General features: G+C 36.7%; 1 protein-coding gene across 1 annotated transcript in view; it reads right to left on the bottom strand.

Annotated features, from left to right (window-relative positions):
• Positions 1–966: 966 nt before the first annotated feature.
• trabd2a (TraB domain containing 2A) overlaps positions 967–16990 on the bottom strand; it is an 84349-nt gene continuing 68325 nt past the window's right edge. Inside the window, exons 5-7 of the mRNA XM_041810390.1 lie at positions 12312–12402; positions 8742–9011; positions 967–2427 (exon numbers count right to left, since the gene is read on the bottom strand). Coding sequence (XP_041666324.1) covers positions 2232–2427; positions 8742–9011; positions 12312–12402 — 557 coding nt within the window. The 3' untranslated portion in view covers positions 967–2231. The remainder of the gene's footprint in view (positions 2428–8741; positions 9012–12311; positions 12403–16990) is intronic.

The following is a 16990-nucleotide window of genomic DNA, read 5'->3' as shown; positions in this document are numbered from 1 at the left end:
ATTATGTATGAATTCAAGTGAATTAGAGTAATATAACTGGCACTGATGTAAAGAGAGGTCACCTAAAGTTAGAGGCTTAAAAAAAAGTCAGAGGAATTAGGAGATTTAACTTAAAAACATAAAGCTGTGGGACAAATCAAATAGTAAAGATGCTTGAATGGTTTGTAGATGACCAAATGGTAAGACTGCGCCTTATGTAATTTAATGCAGACTCTTTCATTTTCAGTGAGCTCTCCACGTTTTACCATTTTGAACAGGAATGAGGAATTTCAAACTGAATTCACCTTTTCATACCCAAATTTGAGCCGGCTCACTGGGCTTCTCTGAGAAGTCAGAAATGAATCAAGCATAACATTCAACCACTAATTTTTCTGTTCAGGAATGCAAGTAAATAACTATAATTTGACATATTAATCAAGAAATAATAAGTTGCTTTACTATTTTTTCAGGTTTTTTGTAAATCAGTAAATTCGAAAATTCATGGATAACAACAATACTTATATTTTAGCATTAAAAATATCATTTTGGTTAAAGAGCTTTAACATATTGATATATTAACCATTGCAGAAACATAACAAATGATTTTGGTAATTACTAATGCTGTTAATTTAGGGCAGCTGTGGCATTAACCTTACTTTGGGTGGTGGTCTAATAAATTTGTTAAGCACGGTATACATATATATATGTATATATATATATATATATGTATATATATATATATGTATATATATATATATATATATATTCCAGGTTTATTACTATATCTATATTCAAGACAGCAGAAGTAAATTTTCTAAATACTTAGTCCTCATAAAGTCAGAATGGTGATGAGTGACAGATAAACTTTTTCCATGAAACAGCAATGCATATGAGGGGACAATATGTCAAAATAACACTTTTAAAGAGCATGCCAAAAAGCAGATGACAAAGAGATTTAAATCTAGATAAATATTTATTGTCGTCATGGTAACACTATAACAGTTTTTCATACCATAAGGGAAACATTTGAGTCCTTTAGCCCTATGCTGTATGTCGTCTGTCTGTGCAGACAATCTTTTGTGGTTAAAAACTGAATTTTTATCTGTATTATTAATATTAATATTATTACAATCATATGCCTGGACATTATACTTGAGCTCAAAAGACAATAACTCAGTTGGACATTATAGTGACAGCAAAGAAACATTTAAAAATACAGAGGGAATGTTTCATATGGTCTACAGCAAAACTATAGAAGTTAAATAAATAAAACAACAAATCTCTATGTAAAAACACTGAAGATGAATTCTCACAGCAGACACATACAGTAAAGCAAAGTGATAACACTGATATAAAGTACAATACAATCGCATGTCCCTTTCTTTTGAGTGAGACATATGACATGTGGGCTATGGTGGTTAGTTCCTGAATTCTTCTGTTCAAAAATATACTGCATATCTATTTATATATATATATAAACAGCAAAAACACTTTTGATAATTTCATTTTTTTATAATTCTAAAATACATCTATAATATTTAGAAACAATATGTACAATTTACCCCACTGTAGGCTTTTCTGCAATGTTCTTCAGCAAAGGAAGAATTAAAGTCCTGTTTGCACAGCCTGTGGGTTTAAGAGCTGATAGACTTTGTTTCTCTCTCACTCACACATTCAATCCCACACATACACAACACACACACAGAAGACAAATGGTTTGAGCTGTACTTATTGAAGGTATTTGTTTGAGCGATAGTTTTAACATTTCTCTTTTCTGCTAAAAAAATCACTTCAATGTTTTACCTCAGAGGTAATGAATGCTGAGTTATGTTAACACGTTTGTTAATGAGGGATATGAGTGAACTGTCAATTTGTTCTCCTGTCTGCTATCAGTGCACTCTCATCTGCTGCTTGTGCACAAAAATGAAATAGTATGACGTCTTTACATTTCCATTGAAGCCTCAGTTTGTAAAACATGTGCTCTATTGACTTATTTTTCCAACCAGTTTCAGTAACACAAACTTTATGTAATCTAACATCAATGAAATGTACCTCACAGCTAAAACTGATTTCACATCATTTCTCCATGCTTTTTGCTCCAGCACAGGCTTTGAGAATCTTCATTGTTTAAGTCCTCTTCTAGTTTGTCATGCAGAATCCAACCTCAAGAGTGCATGAGCTGAAACCACCATATAGAAGAGTTTCTCCTCTACAAAGCTGCATGTTTTTAAAGAGTCCAAACATGTGCTCTATTAGAGGAAAATAGTCCACATCTGCAGTGTGAGCACTGTGCAGAGGAAGATGAGTAGAGATAGTGAGGAGGAGGTGGTCTGTGCTGAAGATGTGTGATGGTGGCTATGGTGGCTGTGGACTCTGTCAGGTGGCTGCACTGTGATGTAACCGTTTATGATGCGAACCAGCGGGGGAGGTGGCGACTGGACCATAGAGCTGTAGCGAAAAGACAAAAAGTAGAAAAAACAAAGGAGAGAATGTAATTTTTTTCAGTTATATCAGCATATTCACAAGACAGCCCCAAAGACTTTCTTTCGTAGCCAAGGTTGTAGAGTTTTGTTGAAAACAAGGCTTGTATGTAAAGTACTTTGATGCCTCAATCAGGCTTAAGCACCACAGATCCAGGCACTTTAACTGACTACAGATCTATTAAGTAACCTTTCCTTTTAAGATCCTTTACAAAGTAGTGGCTACCTGGTTAGGTGACTTTCTCCAAAACAGGTCTTTATTGAGTCCTTTCAGTCAAACCCCAGCACTGCACTGAGACTGCACTGGTTGTAACTGCTCTACTACTGGCTTCTCTCTGTTTTATTAGATCTTAGTTCTGCATTTGTGCTTTATTTACACCACTCTTGCTGCTGTAAATTGGAATTTTCCCTTGTGGGACTAAAAATGATTATCTTATCTTATCTTATAAACAGTGTACACCAGAAGCATGCCTTGAGGACATTAGGACCTGAATGACAGAGGATGCAGAAATTTTCTTACGCATAACTCAGGAAAGACTGTAATTATTGTGCTTGGCCACAAACCCCTCACAGACATTTTTAAATAAAAAAAACTGCCCTAGATGGCATCAGCCTGGCATCCACCACTACTGTGAGAAATCTGGGAGTTTTACTAGATGAAGATATGTACGCCCTTTAATGCCTTTGTTAAACAAACTTAAACAACAGCCTTTTTTCACCTTAGCAAAACTGTAAAAATCAGACACATCCTGGCTTAGAAATTTAGCATACAAAAATCAGCAAAGAGATAAAAGATGTCGGTTTGCTACCATGTGTCACCACCTCAATGCAAACCAAAAGTTCCTAACATGAGATCCGATATTAATGAAAAACAAACTAAAAGGCTTTTCCATCAAATATAAGCATCATGATTTTTTTTTTAACTGTTGAACTTTTGTTCTCAAAGTTTTAACATGTTTCACAAACAGCTCAAGAAAGTTCAAACAAGTGTCATGATATTATTAACTCATCTCAAACACTCTTAAATATTCCGGAGGTACAGAAGTGTTGGTAAGTCCTTTAACTCTTTATGCCCATGAAAATCAATGTTATAATAGTTTTAGATATTTTATTAGTCTCCAGTTTATTTTCTTTTTACTTATTGTTTTCAATTAAACTTACATTTTAATTAGTTTTACTGCCTTTTTTAGTTTAGTTTTTATTTTGTGAAATGCTTCATTTTTGAGCTTTAAAAGTAGTTTTCTCAGTAAAATTGGATGCATTTAAAGGGGGAGACATAAAAGTGAAAGAAAAAGTAAACATGTAGTTTTTAAAATATGTGCAAATAACCCACTTTCACTTTTTATTTAATTCATGAAAATCTGATGTTTGGATACAACTCAAGACCTAAAATTACCATTGTATGGCGTCTGGACCAATCAAATCAGGTAATTTTGATCTCCCCAAGTTTGGGTGTCAGGGGAAAGGGTTGTGATAGCAGAGGTAAAAGTAGATACTATTTTGGGAGATATGTTTTAGAACATGAATATACATTCTGTTCACTCACATGTGCACAAAAACTTTTTTGCCACTCCTGCATAAGTTCATCAGTAAGTGTCCCAGGGCCCCCAAGTTCTTAAAAAAGGTTTAATAAAGGAAACAACTATTTTAGATTTCTGTAACAAACACACTCAACGAAATTCAAAATCAGCAGAAATCATAAGGGACATGCCAGTCAGTATGCTCATGCCAAAGACTACAACTAGAGATATTTTTACCCCAATTCAATTTTATTTTATTTAGTTAGCTTCGTAGACACAAAATGCAGTTTAATTAGTTTTAATGTTTTTTGCATTATTCAAGTTTCTGTTAACTACAATGATTTTAACAATTTAGTTTATTTCTATTTTATTTAACAATGTCTTTTTACATCTCAGTTTCTGTTTCCTCTTCTACTTTGAATAAAAAAAAAAAAAAAAGAAAAAGACTATGTAATCAGCATAGGAACATACCTTTCTCAGATCCCTCTATCAGCCACTGTTTCCAGAAAGAAATACAGCTTCCAGGAGGGAGATAATGGAAATATAAACAGTGTGAAGTCCATAAAGGCAAATTTCTAGGCAATGGAATTTTCTGCTCCAGCATTAACCAATCAGCAGAGCTTTTATAACACTCCTGCCTGTGCAGTTCTTTCACCAGATCCTGGTTCTAATCTAATCCTCCTGTCTGATTCACTCTTTTTAACTTTTCCTTTTAAAAAATAATTTACTCTGTCCCAACCTCTGTTTTTATCTCTCCATCTTTAAACAAGTCGAACAATTTAATCATTTCTGCTCTTCTGTTTGATGCTGTGCCTGACATGCTTGTTGTATTTAGATTAGAATGAAGACCAGGGTAAACAAACACGAAAGCTCCTGAACTTGGAGTCTGTACTTCTTAATGCAGCTGAACCAGTACTTTGAAAGACCAATTACCATCTAATGTTATAAGCTATAGTATGCAATTATAGACCTGATGCTCTTTTTGTAAAGGAGATACCATTTACTATGAACTGACACTATAAAAAGGGAGGCTGATTGATTAAATGTGAAGCACATTTTGTTGCAAAATAAAAAACAGTTTGACTTGACTTAATGATTAAGTTAAATTACTCATTTTACTGGTTCATATATATATATATATATATATATATATATATAGTTTTGGTGAAAATATTCTGACAGGCTTTTAAAGGCACACAGATGTCTAAAATGTCTAAAAGAGACTAATGATCATCACTTTTCAAAAGCCATATAAATTACCAGCATTGAAATTAAATCACAGATCCTCATATTCTTCTTTGCATAAAGGCACGATTGTTAAAAAACGGGCTTCACTTAAATTCAACTTTAAAAAATAGTCTGAAATGTTACTGCCAGTCAGAATAAGAGGGTTAAAATTAGCTGTTGTTTGATAATGTTGGCAGCGTGAGATTTTCTGTACAAACCTAGATGATGGTTTTCAGAGATCTGTGATAACAACTTTTATTTTGAGTTAAAAATATACTTTGTCAAAGCATTTTTTTACATTCATGAAGCAGGTTTATTTAGATTTTCCGTGTGAGTAAAGGTGTAAGGAAACTTTGTGTCAGATTGCTCTGTAGCCATGTTTCAAACACAAAAGAGAACTGTAGCGCTGCAGTTGTCTCTGCTCCGTCTACATTTCTTACTCAGCCACCTTTACAGAAGTTAAAATATACACAGACGTGCACGGTGTACACTTTGTAACATGTGCACACAAACAGTCCACTTCCTTAACATTCGACAGAGTCTCTCAGAAAGAAAGAAAACATTTCTGCAGACAGAATGTACACAAACGTTCACAAACGACCTCTGTTCACGTGAAGACAGACGATACATGGAGTTTTTTCTTCATTTGAACCAGTGTGTACTGTATATATGGAAAAATGCATGTTCATACATGGGTAAAAATCACTGAATGCTTAAAAGCAAAGTCCTGCACAAGTTAAGTTTTACAAATTTATACCTGCAGTTCTATCACAACATGCAAATTGGATTGTTCTGGTTTCAGACTAAGCAAAAAAACATGGACTGCCTAAATATGGATTATGTTAACTTTTCCCTTATTTGTCTTTCTTCTGGTTTGATTTACCTACTCTCGGAGCATGACACTTAATGAGTTTGTGATGGATTTGTCTTGCAGTAGTTCTGCAATACAAACAGTAAAAAACACAAAACTGGCAATTGAGGTGAGAAGTAAAGAGTACAAAGCAGAAAACTAAGTTGCTCAGTCTATAATATTCTGGTTTACATCAGCTCACATTGACTTCTTGCAGACTTTTTACTGAGAGGACAGGAAGAAGTCTTCATAAAGCCAGGGGTTTACAGATTCTGACTTTTGCATTCATACATGCAGCCCTCCCAGGTGATGTTGGGAAATTTTCAAGAGTGCTTGTGCATGAAAGGGCTAAACTTAGTTTTAAAATGACAGGTGTACAGTAACCCCAAACAAAGGCGGTATTATGATCCTTTGTAATTGTTAAGTATGCATCTGTTAACTGTTTATGCTCAGAATAACAAAAAGGCTCTATGGCAGGGGTGTCAAACTAAAGGCCTGGGGGCCAAATCTGGTCCGTGGTATGGTTGTATCCGGTCTGCAAGATCATACAACTTTTCTATTATAACTGACCCACCAGTATGAGGTCTGCAGATTTCCTCCAGTATAAATGTGTAAACTTTACCTTGATGATTTAAAATATCCTTGTTAAATTACAAAAATTTGAAAAAGAGTGAAAGTAAGGAAGGTGGGGAAAAAAAAAATTATGTTGTCATTACATATGTTCAGTCTTGCATCTCACAGTTCTGACTTAAACTTATGATTTTGACTTTATTCATGATTTGACCTTTTCCTATCATATTTTGACCTTCAGGATTTATAATTTAAAATCCAGTCATATTTTCACCTTTAAAACTTGTGATTTTGACTTTCTCATATATTTGCCTTTTAAAAACATTATTTTGCCTTTAAATTTTGTGTTTTGACCTATTGAACTAATAAGTTCAACTTTTTATCTCAGTCTTTGAGCCTTAAAACATATTATTTTGACTTTTTGAATTTCAGAATAACTTATAAATCAGTGTTATTTATATTTTACTAATGGGGAAAATGAGGTTGACAGTCTATGTTTAAATGTGGACCTTGTTGGACTCTTAGGTTAGGCCTAAATTCTGGCAATTCTTTTCTTTTCTTTTCTGGCAATTTCTAGTTCAACATTGGACACCATTATGTTGCTGCTGCTCTCCATCTATTTACTGACATCACTAGACTGTGATCTAGACATTTAAATATTATTTCAAAGTAGGGCTAGGCAATTAATTGCAAATTAGATTAAACCGCAATATGGCATGCTGCAATTTTCAGTTCGCAGATAATACAATATTTCTTTAAACTGAAATGTCTCAAGTCTCGGTTTGATAGTCTTTTTTTATGCTCAGACATCATGCAAACATTCTAGTGTCTTTTAGTTTTTTACAAAAATCCAATTTTTCTTGTTCATGTATATGGTTTTCTTAATCAAAACAAGAATATGAAGAAAGATCATCTCCTTCAATACAGCAATTGATATCAAATTTGCTGTATGGGCCAAAACTGCGATAAGATATTTTGTTCTAAATTGTTTATTCCTAGTTTAACTTATTTTATATCATGCTTGTTATGATATAGAATAATCTTCTGATGTTTGTTGAACAACACATACGATTAAGAACCTAAAAATAATCGCAAATTAAATCGCAATTGAAATATTAGGGGGGAAAATCGCAATTAGATTATTTTCACAAATCGTTAAGCCCTATTTCAAAGATTCTGTCATAGCTTCACATTTGAATTTAAACTGAGTCTAAGTTTTCTAAAATAAAGTGTTGTAAAATATAATTTAAGAAATCATACTTGTAAAATATGATCTAAAGTTAGAAATTAGGAAGTATTTGGGACTATCTATTAAGCTTTTTAGCAACTGCCTTCTTGTGACTGTGTTTCCCCTAACTGTCTTAGTTTCTTCCCACGGGTGAAAGATGTGCAATTCAGGTGAACTCTGAATTGCCCATGGGTGTAAATTAATGTCTTTAATCCCTTGTCAAAGTATGCTGAAATATTTTAAACAGGATAGGAAGGTGTAAAAAATCCATGGATGGAGGGTGGAATGAACTTTTTTGCTATCTGCACACATGCACAAACATATCCATTAAAAAAAAATCTCTTCACGACAATCTAAAAGTTTCACTAGACCACACCTTGTGCCGAGGTCTCCTTTTAGTCTGAAAGGTGAGCTTGTTTTGTTGTCCGGTTAGTCCCTGCCTGGAGCTACTGTGAGCCAAAAACCGGATACTTGGTAGGAATTCCCAGGCTGTTATTTTCACATTGAGGACACTTATACCAACTAGAAACTAGTCTGGACTCATACCACACTGCAGGCTGTGTATATGTGCTGAAGTGTGTGCAGACTGCATGAGAAGTTAGGTGATTTGATATGCTGGTTGTTTAAGCCTGCGGCATCACAGCAGGAAGTGTCAGTTTTATTCTATAGACAAGCGGATAGGCTGCATTACACATTTACAATTTCCTCTCTCACATCCTCCCTGTCTGTCTTTTCTGAGCTTAAAGCATTTGGATATTTTCTTTTCTTTTGTCCTCACCTTAGAACTTTGTCTTCCCTTTTCTAAATTCTTCCCCCTTCTAGTTTCAAAACCAGAGAACAAACAGACAGAAACAAAACCCATGCCACACTACTCCCTGTTGTCTTACCTCTCCTCGATTCGAACCCAGAGGTCGTTAAAATGCCGGTGCCGCTGCTTCTTCTGCTTGTTTCTCCTCTTTTTCTTCAGCATCCTCCTCTCTGCCTTCTCCAGCATCTCCAGGCTGTCTACTGGCAGAAGCATGTGGGGTAACAGATCGTCCTCCAGGGGACGCCCCTGATCCTCCTCTTTGTGGGGGAGCTCATGGAGGAATGGCTCCAGGAGAGGCAGCTCAGCAGGGTGGCCTTCTGAGTCTGATGAGGATCTGGATGAAGATCTTCTAAAAGGTGTACAGGAAAAAAAAGATTGTATACAGTAAGTATGACCAAAAAGGTAATGTTCTCAATAGATGTTCATCATCTTTTTAAAAATATTGAAAAGGAGATTCAAATTAAAAAGTTTGAGTATGTTTGTGCAAAAGATGAAAAGTAGTGTAAGAGTGGAATAAGCCTGTGTGACAGTGTCTTTGGATTCTATAAAATAACAAGTTCTTACTTTTTACTTTGACTTTAATATTACACTGATGCAGATGCCATTGTTACCGGCTGATGCATGTCTTCGTAGAGGTATAAGCATGAATTATCATATTATCATATTTATGAATATGATAATCAAATGTGTTGAAGAATAAGCCATCAGAAAGGAAAGAACAGGTGCAAGTGTGGTTTGATAAAAATCAAAGCAAACACAACGAAAGGAGAACAATAAAGCGAGTGGAGAAATTTCTGCTGCAGAGGAACAAGCTGCTGATAAAGGGAGAGAGAAAAATATACAGGAAAGATAAGTACGCAGATAAAACCTACATTTATCTTTCAGATTTTAAACGCCCATGCCACTGATGACTGCAGGCTGGAAATATTTTTAACCATGCAGGTTGACACCCGCTTGTACCCCATAGGGACCAACACAATTTCATTGAGGTTACAGTTATTTACACAACAGCTGATCAAACTCTAAAGACAGACAAACAATGGCTGAATGATGTCTAATTAATGGACGGATTCATGACTGGTGTGAGTCAGTCAAAAGCTGGTTCATCACAGGCTCGTAGTCCTACATCAAACACAGCATTTTTGCATTAAAGTAGATTGACTCATACATAGAAAGAACACAGATCAACAGTGAGATATCACCCGCACAGTGCACCATGGTAGACTGCACTACATGCTTCACAGCAGGAGGTATGAGCTCTGCTTGGCTTGGCCTTTTCAGCAACTCTTCATTGGTGGCCGCTGGGATTTTGTCAGAATTATCTTCAGTACAATCAGCACAGTGGAAACGGCAGAAAAAAATAATAAAACGCCCAAACAAGATGAGAGGCATCACTGAGCTCTTTTCCCCTTCAACTTAGAAATCTAAATAAAAGATCCCTGCAGTTTTCCTGCTCCAGACTGCGCTCTTTGACTCTGCATACTCTGTTATACAAACAGGACTGCTAGTTTAGTCTATCAGACTTTATCAGACTTTCTTTTATAAAAGTTCAAGCTTGGATCATGATCATTGGTTTAGATTTTGTTACCCAAACAGTTGAAAGTATTCTTTTAGCTAAATACAAATACATTCAATCATTTACTTTGCATTTTATTTAGCATTAGATGTAGGAGCAGAGGAAAATTTTGCATTAGTGGAAGTGTCATCCTTTTGAAAGTCAAACACTCAGAGATGCAGATAGTTTCAATAACAGCCAGCTAGACCTCTGACGGACATGGCCAAATAAAAACTAGTGAGTTTAAACTCATCTTCTCGTTAACAAATACTGGGAGAAAATAACGCTGAGGTGCTGAAGTCTGCTATTACAGAATGGTAGCTTGACAGGGAAAATCACGGAACTGGCTGTTGTTATTGCTAACGCACAGCAATCGTTGAAGAGAGTTAGCCCAACTAGCACATTGAGTACTTTCCCCACATACTTAATTTGGCCAACCAAGCAGGTCTGCATGAACCCCATGTCAGTCGTTGACTGTGATGAGTTACAACTTTCTTCCAACAGAGCTCAGCAGCCACCTCTGTACTCCTGTCCAAATTGAAACTAATGTAACTGCCCCCACATAAGCTAATTATCGATGCAGCAACATGTTGTGAAGTGGAGCTGTCCACTCACACTTAAGGAAAGAAAACACTGCTTTCTCTTCCAGCAAAAACATGTGTAGTGATGCAGACTGCCTGCAAACGATCTGAAATCTATACAAAGTTAAGACTGTCTGATGTAGATACCTTTATCAGCAGCTGTTCAGTACTTTCAGTCCAACTCAGAAACTGCAGTAAGATACACTGCAATTCCCATAATAAATGACAACAAAAGTAGAGGTTGATTTTACCAGAAATAAAGAAATTTTACTGTACAGCTCATCTTGAAAAGATATAAATTAATTCACTGGTTTAAACAATGATTCATTCAATGGTACAAATAGCAAACAGCAAATACATGTAAATCTAACTGTTTGTACAACCAATTAAAAGTTAACAATAGGAGGGATACTGTCATAAAAATAATCCTGTTTATAATTCTAGCGTTGACAGTTCATTACCATTGAAAGTCACTTTATTCACCAAAACAACAACAGTACTCTGAATCAGCTGTTCATTTTCTTTTCTTTCGTTAACTTCCACACTACAGTGAGTCTTTAATGTGATCAGAAGATTGATCGCTCATAGCAGTTCAAAACAAAGACGTCAACTCCTCCTTGTTAATAATGTTGGTTAGAAATAAAACTTCAACAAACTTCATAACAAAGCAGTAAAACCATTACTTTTGTTTATAGACATTTGGAGAGACTAACGACTCAAGAAAAGGAGAATCACTCATTGGACAGCTTCTGTGTACACATTCTAATTATTTACAGATGACACATTACTCAAAAGGACTGAAGCAGTACTTCAACATCTGTTTTAGGTCTACAAAGGAACACTGACTGACTATGAAGTTGTGCTTACTTGGAAAATGATTTCCTATTTCAAATGCAGTCGATGAAAAGGTTGAGAGAAATGTATACTCCTGTAAGGGCCGTGAGGCAACGACTGCCCAGTATAATGTGACTGGGAAAGAAACCTTACACCCATTTAAATGATAAAATATGGGCCTTTAAGTTTATAGACTTGTGTTTCAAGAGAAATCTCGAATGGCTATGAGAAAACTGACATTTTTCTGCCCAGTTATCTACCCACAAACTCTACATTTCTCAAATTCTCTACTGCTTAACACACCAGACCCAAATTGTATACCGTTGCATAAATTTGGAATAGTCACTACAAATATCATCCTCAAACTTCAAGCATCTTTGAGAAATTGTTTATTTTCAGTTTCTTGATGCAGTAAGAACACCTCACCCAAAACATTACAAATAATTATTCTTTTAATCTTCAGAGTTAGATTATTGTATGTTAAGCTCATGCTTCATGCTTGAACCCTTCTCACTAGCTTTCATTATTTCCTGTCATTAGTGCAACAAAAGCCCGATAAAACAATGTCAGAATTACAAAAATAAAAACGTTGAATTGTTACAATTACATAACAGTGTGCCTGTGTGTGTGTAGGTTTTTGTGCAGGTATCCGTGACTGGTGTTTAAGCAATAAACCTACCTGTTTATGGGCTGCCCAGCGGGGGTGTGCTCCACCTCGTATCCCTCGCGACGGAGCACATCAATGACCGTATTGTTGCCAAGAAAGTGGCCTGCAAATAAGAAAGCAAAGTTTTGACCATTGTTTCAGCAGAAATCTAATCTTCTTGATACCATTTTAGACACAACAGGAGAGAGAGGACAGGTTGTATAGAGTTGTGGCAATCAGTTCAGTCACATGCATAAAAAAAAAGAATTAGAATTACTTTGCTAGACTAAAACTGGACTTTTAAAATGCACTTGAAAATGCCAGTCTGACAGAATTTTTTTTTAATTAAGTTTCTCAAAGTCTGAGATCTTCTCTTCCAGATTCTCTTCCCCTTAAAACTTTCATGGTAGTTTCCCATTTCTTTCTTTTTTACTTTTCCATTTTCATTCATTTTTACTGTCATTTACTTTTTTGCAGGTACCATCTTTAATCAGTCATTTTTCCTCCTTGATCTCCATCCATACCCCCACATATTTGCCTTCTTCTTCCCTTTACATTTGTATTTCTCCATTCTCCTTCCTTCCTTATCTCTAACCTGCCCTCCTCTCCCTCATGTCTCTCTCTCTCTTTGACCCTCTCCGCTGCGTAAAGTGGGGGGCATTGAGGCTTCAGGTTGCCATGTCAAGAGGTCTCCATTCTTCCCCACACTCTGACAAGGGGGAGCAAGGGCTCATTGTTTGGGCCTGCTCAGCCGTGGCACCACAGAGCTGTGTAAACAATGAGCCCCGGCACTTTAATCTGGCCCTGAGCCATCCATGGAGAGGGGTCGGCCTAAATGGACTATGGGTGCCATGATGCTGCCCTATCTCTACAGCTAAAACTCTGTCCCAGGTTGTGATGTAGTCATGGAAAAAAAGACCAGGAGGGTGCCACTGAAGTGTGCAATGTCAACATTTGATCTGGTCTGGTGACCAAAAAACTCTTTTGTTAAGTGCAAGACTGTCTGTAACGCTAAGAAGGACAATGCACCAAAAGAATCCTAATTGAGCTTTTAAATAAATGACAAGCGGTGTACACACCCTCTACTTGGTCTGTTTCTGGTGCCATTAAATGAAAATAACTTTTTCTATTTTTTTCTGAGTGAGAATGGCGTGCATCTACTTAATTTGCCTTGTGTGATTTATTTTTGAGCTTCTATGTGAGAATAACAAGCAGTTTCATGCAAAAGAAAACCACATTTATTTTCAGCTTTAGCTAAGATCATTTCCAATACAGGTAGTCACTTAAATGAACACACAGCAGCTCTTAAATTCACCATGGTAGCAGGAAACCAGTGTGTGACAGGGACACAGAGGTCCAGTTCTCCAGCCTACCCACGGTTAGAAACAACTCAGTATGATTTATGTGAGTTTACGTCAGGGGGATTAAGGTGGGACAAATGGAGCTGTTGGGCACAATGTCGGGCTGCAGAAGGGTGGGCGGACAACAGAACTTCAAAGGAACACATACACACAAGTGAGTATACACAGGCAAATTCTAATAGGAGGAAAACCATCAATTCTGACATGCCCTAAAGGCTTTAAAGTGTTTTCAAAGAGTGTGATTTCAAAGAGTTTGAAAAAGGACTTTTTTATTATAAACCCTAATTTAAAAAAGATTGAGATTTTTCCCAATATGCATCACTCCACCTCTGCCAAAAGTTCTGAGTGCAAGGCCCGTGCTAAAAAAATCAATATGGCAAAATATTATCACATGCACCTTAATGATACATGAAGTAATATAGAATTGATACGACCGTAAATGCTGTGACGGCAGTTTTAACATACATCCCCTATGGTGCAGTTAACAAAAAAGCCAGCAGAAGGCAGCAGTTGTTAAATCGCATGATGCAGCACATGCCTCACACCAAAACCAGTTGGTAGTCACACTGGTAACATCGATCATAGTGTCTATCTAGTGCCAGTAAGGTTAAAAGCAAAGATACTGGATTGTTTCAGGTTTTTTCAAACACCAGAAAGCCAGGAGTTAGATATAAGTCATGCAGTAAACAAGGTAAACACCAATGGCACATAACACACGGCTAGTAAGCAGGTGGCAACAAGAGCTAGGCTCACTGGGCTAGTCTGTGTCATCCAAACCAGCATTCAATGATGCTATTATCTCAAATTTTACCTCAACTTCTAATACGGGATCATGAGAAGCAGCTCTATGTGCTGTATTCATAAGGATTGTGTCAAACAGTGCACTGATAATGAAGGCTTCAGGCAGTGTGAGAAATGCTCTTAAGTCCAACTTGTCAGTTCACTGAACAAACAGCCATGCCGTTTAAAGTAGAAGTTAAGCAAAAAAGTCATTCTTACAAAACAAGTTGGCTTGTAGTAAAGTGAAAACATTATTATACAAAAAGCATTAAAAAAACAGCAAGCAAGACACGACAGTAATATTTTAAGTTTGAAAAGTTAAACATTACTGTATTTGCATTTATTAATAGCTTAGTGATTATGAATAGACAACTCTAAATCTCTTGGATCTCTGAAGATCAGGGGTGAATTTAGCGAAGGACATGTTTATTATCCCAAAATCAACGTGTATCATGAAACGCATCGTGGCCTGTGTATCATGATATGTACCCTATCACGAGGCTGTGGGAAATAACCAAGCGGCAACCTTGGGTCCTGAAAGATGAAGCCAATGCGGAAGTGCAAAAAATTGCTATACTACAAGTGTCCACTTGAGGCTGGCTGCAGGAACACCGGAAGTCCCGTCTGGACACCTATTAAACAGCTGGTTTTGACACTAGAAATAAACTGGTTGACAGCCTGGTTCAAAACACCAAACATGTCTCATTAGCTATTGTCTTATTGTGCTCCCACTGTACGGGGGGTGAATTTTTTTGTACCACGATCGTTCAGATTATATTTAGGATGAAAGCTGATTGGCGAGTCTCATTTGACTGACAGATAGCTCAGCAGGCAGAGGCTCCGTTTCTGTCAACCGGAATGCTTGCAGGCTGACAGAAAGTCATGCTTAGTGGGCAGGCCATTAGGTTGATCCAAAGTTCAGTTGAGACTGCGATTTTAATATGGAAGCCTCCACGGATTGGCCTCAAAAGCTGTTTGAGTCCGCCTATTGTAAGCAGACAACTGACGTCACATGGGGTTTGTCCAGTTCTTTCTACAGTCTATGGAAATAACCAGTCCTACTGAGTACCATAAAATCCAGTTTATAACCTGCACTTTTGATACCTTTTTTTTTTTTCATCAAAAAACAGTAATGGCTGCAGCCTATACACCAGGACGACTTATACAACCAGTATAAAGTGCTGAGTACACAACGTTATTACTAGAGCTGTCAAAATTGACGTGTTAATGTGGATTAATCCATCATCATGATTAATCTGATTAAAAAATTTTAACGCAATTAACCCATCTACAGCGCAGAATGACTCAAAATCCCTGAAACGTCTCTGGTAACGCATTTTGGGCAGTTTGTCCAAGTAGGGTTACCGTCGAGCATGCCGCCGCTGCGCAAATGGGCCGTTGATCCGGTAGTGACCAACCAACTCGATATGGAAGACACTATACAGTAGGTTGGCCTTCTGGATGAGAAATTTGAATACAAAAAAAAAAAAAAAAAAAAAAACAAGACGGAACAGTCGATCAGCATAAAGTATTATGCATATTCTGAAGGAAGGAGTTTTGTTTTCACCAAAGCACTTCCAGTTTAAAATACCACATTAACGCGAAGCATATGTTTGTTGGAGACTGAGTCTGTTTGCTTATGCAAAATGAAACATGATTAATACAGACTAAAAATGAATGACATTTAATCATGATTAATCGAAATTAATCCACAGCAACCCTGTGATTAAATATTCTAAACTGACAGCAATAGTTATTACTGTAAGTGCGTGAAGCTGCCACTGTCACACAGTGTGTGAGACCTAACATCATTGAATATTCATTCCCATTAATTGTGTGTGTTCAGAAAGTGCTGGAATACATAACAACACAAACCACACCTGCAGGGTTAGCCCCACTTTTTACTGCTTCCCCCCCTCGATGAATCTTAACAGTGTATTTAAAGGAAATGGGATGTAAAAAGTCGAGTAAATAAAGCGCGCAGAGTGCTTGTCTAACTTAGAGCACTGCTCAGTTAGGACGACCGCTGACTGGAAAAGGAGGGTAGAGTAACTGTGATCTTTGATTTACGAACAGTGACTTCAAAAATTATGGACTGAACCCTCTGCTCTGCTGGAGTAACTACTGTCTCACACAGTTTTCTTAGAGCCCATTCTTCTTCATGTTTGTTTAAAACTCCATGTTTAAAAAAGGATGAGGGATAAATTAAAAGCATATTGAATGCTTCAAGGGTTTCACATGAAGGCCATTTTTTCTCACCAGCACCTTAACAAGAACATGTTTCATACTTTTTGAAGAGAAAAAAATGGTCTGAACATGCAGCCTGCCGGCGCTCTGCAGTCATGGAATTACAAACAGAAATGAAATTCAGACATCTTTGATTAAAAATGATTGATTGCTCGGAAAGAGGCAGAACGTAGGAAAAGAAAATGATGTTTTAAAAGGTCTGCCTTTTCCTGAAATTAGGCCTTGTGTATGATGTAGCCTTTGGCAACCAACGTGAACTTTAAGGCTGAAATATGCCAGGTGATTTGTGACAACTGCCCCTTCTTTGTTACTCTCTCACTATGC

Source organism: Cheilinus undulatus, linkage group 17 (genome assembly GCF_018320785.1).
Source record: "Cheilinus undulatus linkage group 17, ASM1832078v1, whole genome shotgun sequence".
Taxonomy (NCBI): domain Eukaryota; kingdom Metazoa; phylum Chordata; class Actinopteri; order Labriformes; family Labridae; genus Cheilinus; species Cheilinus undulatus.
Note: the sequence above shows the minus strand (reverse complement) of the source record. Positions and strands in the feature narration are given on the sequence as shown.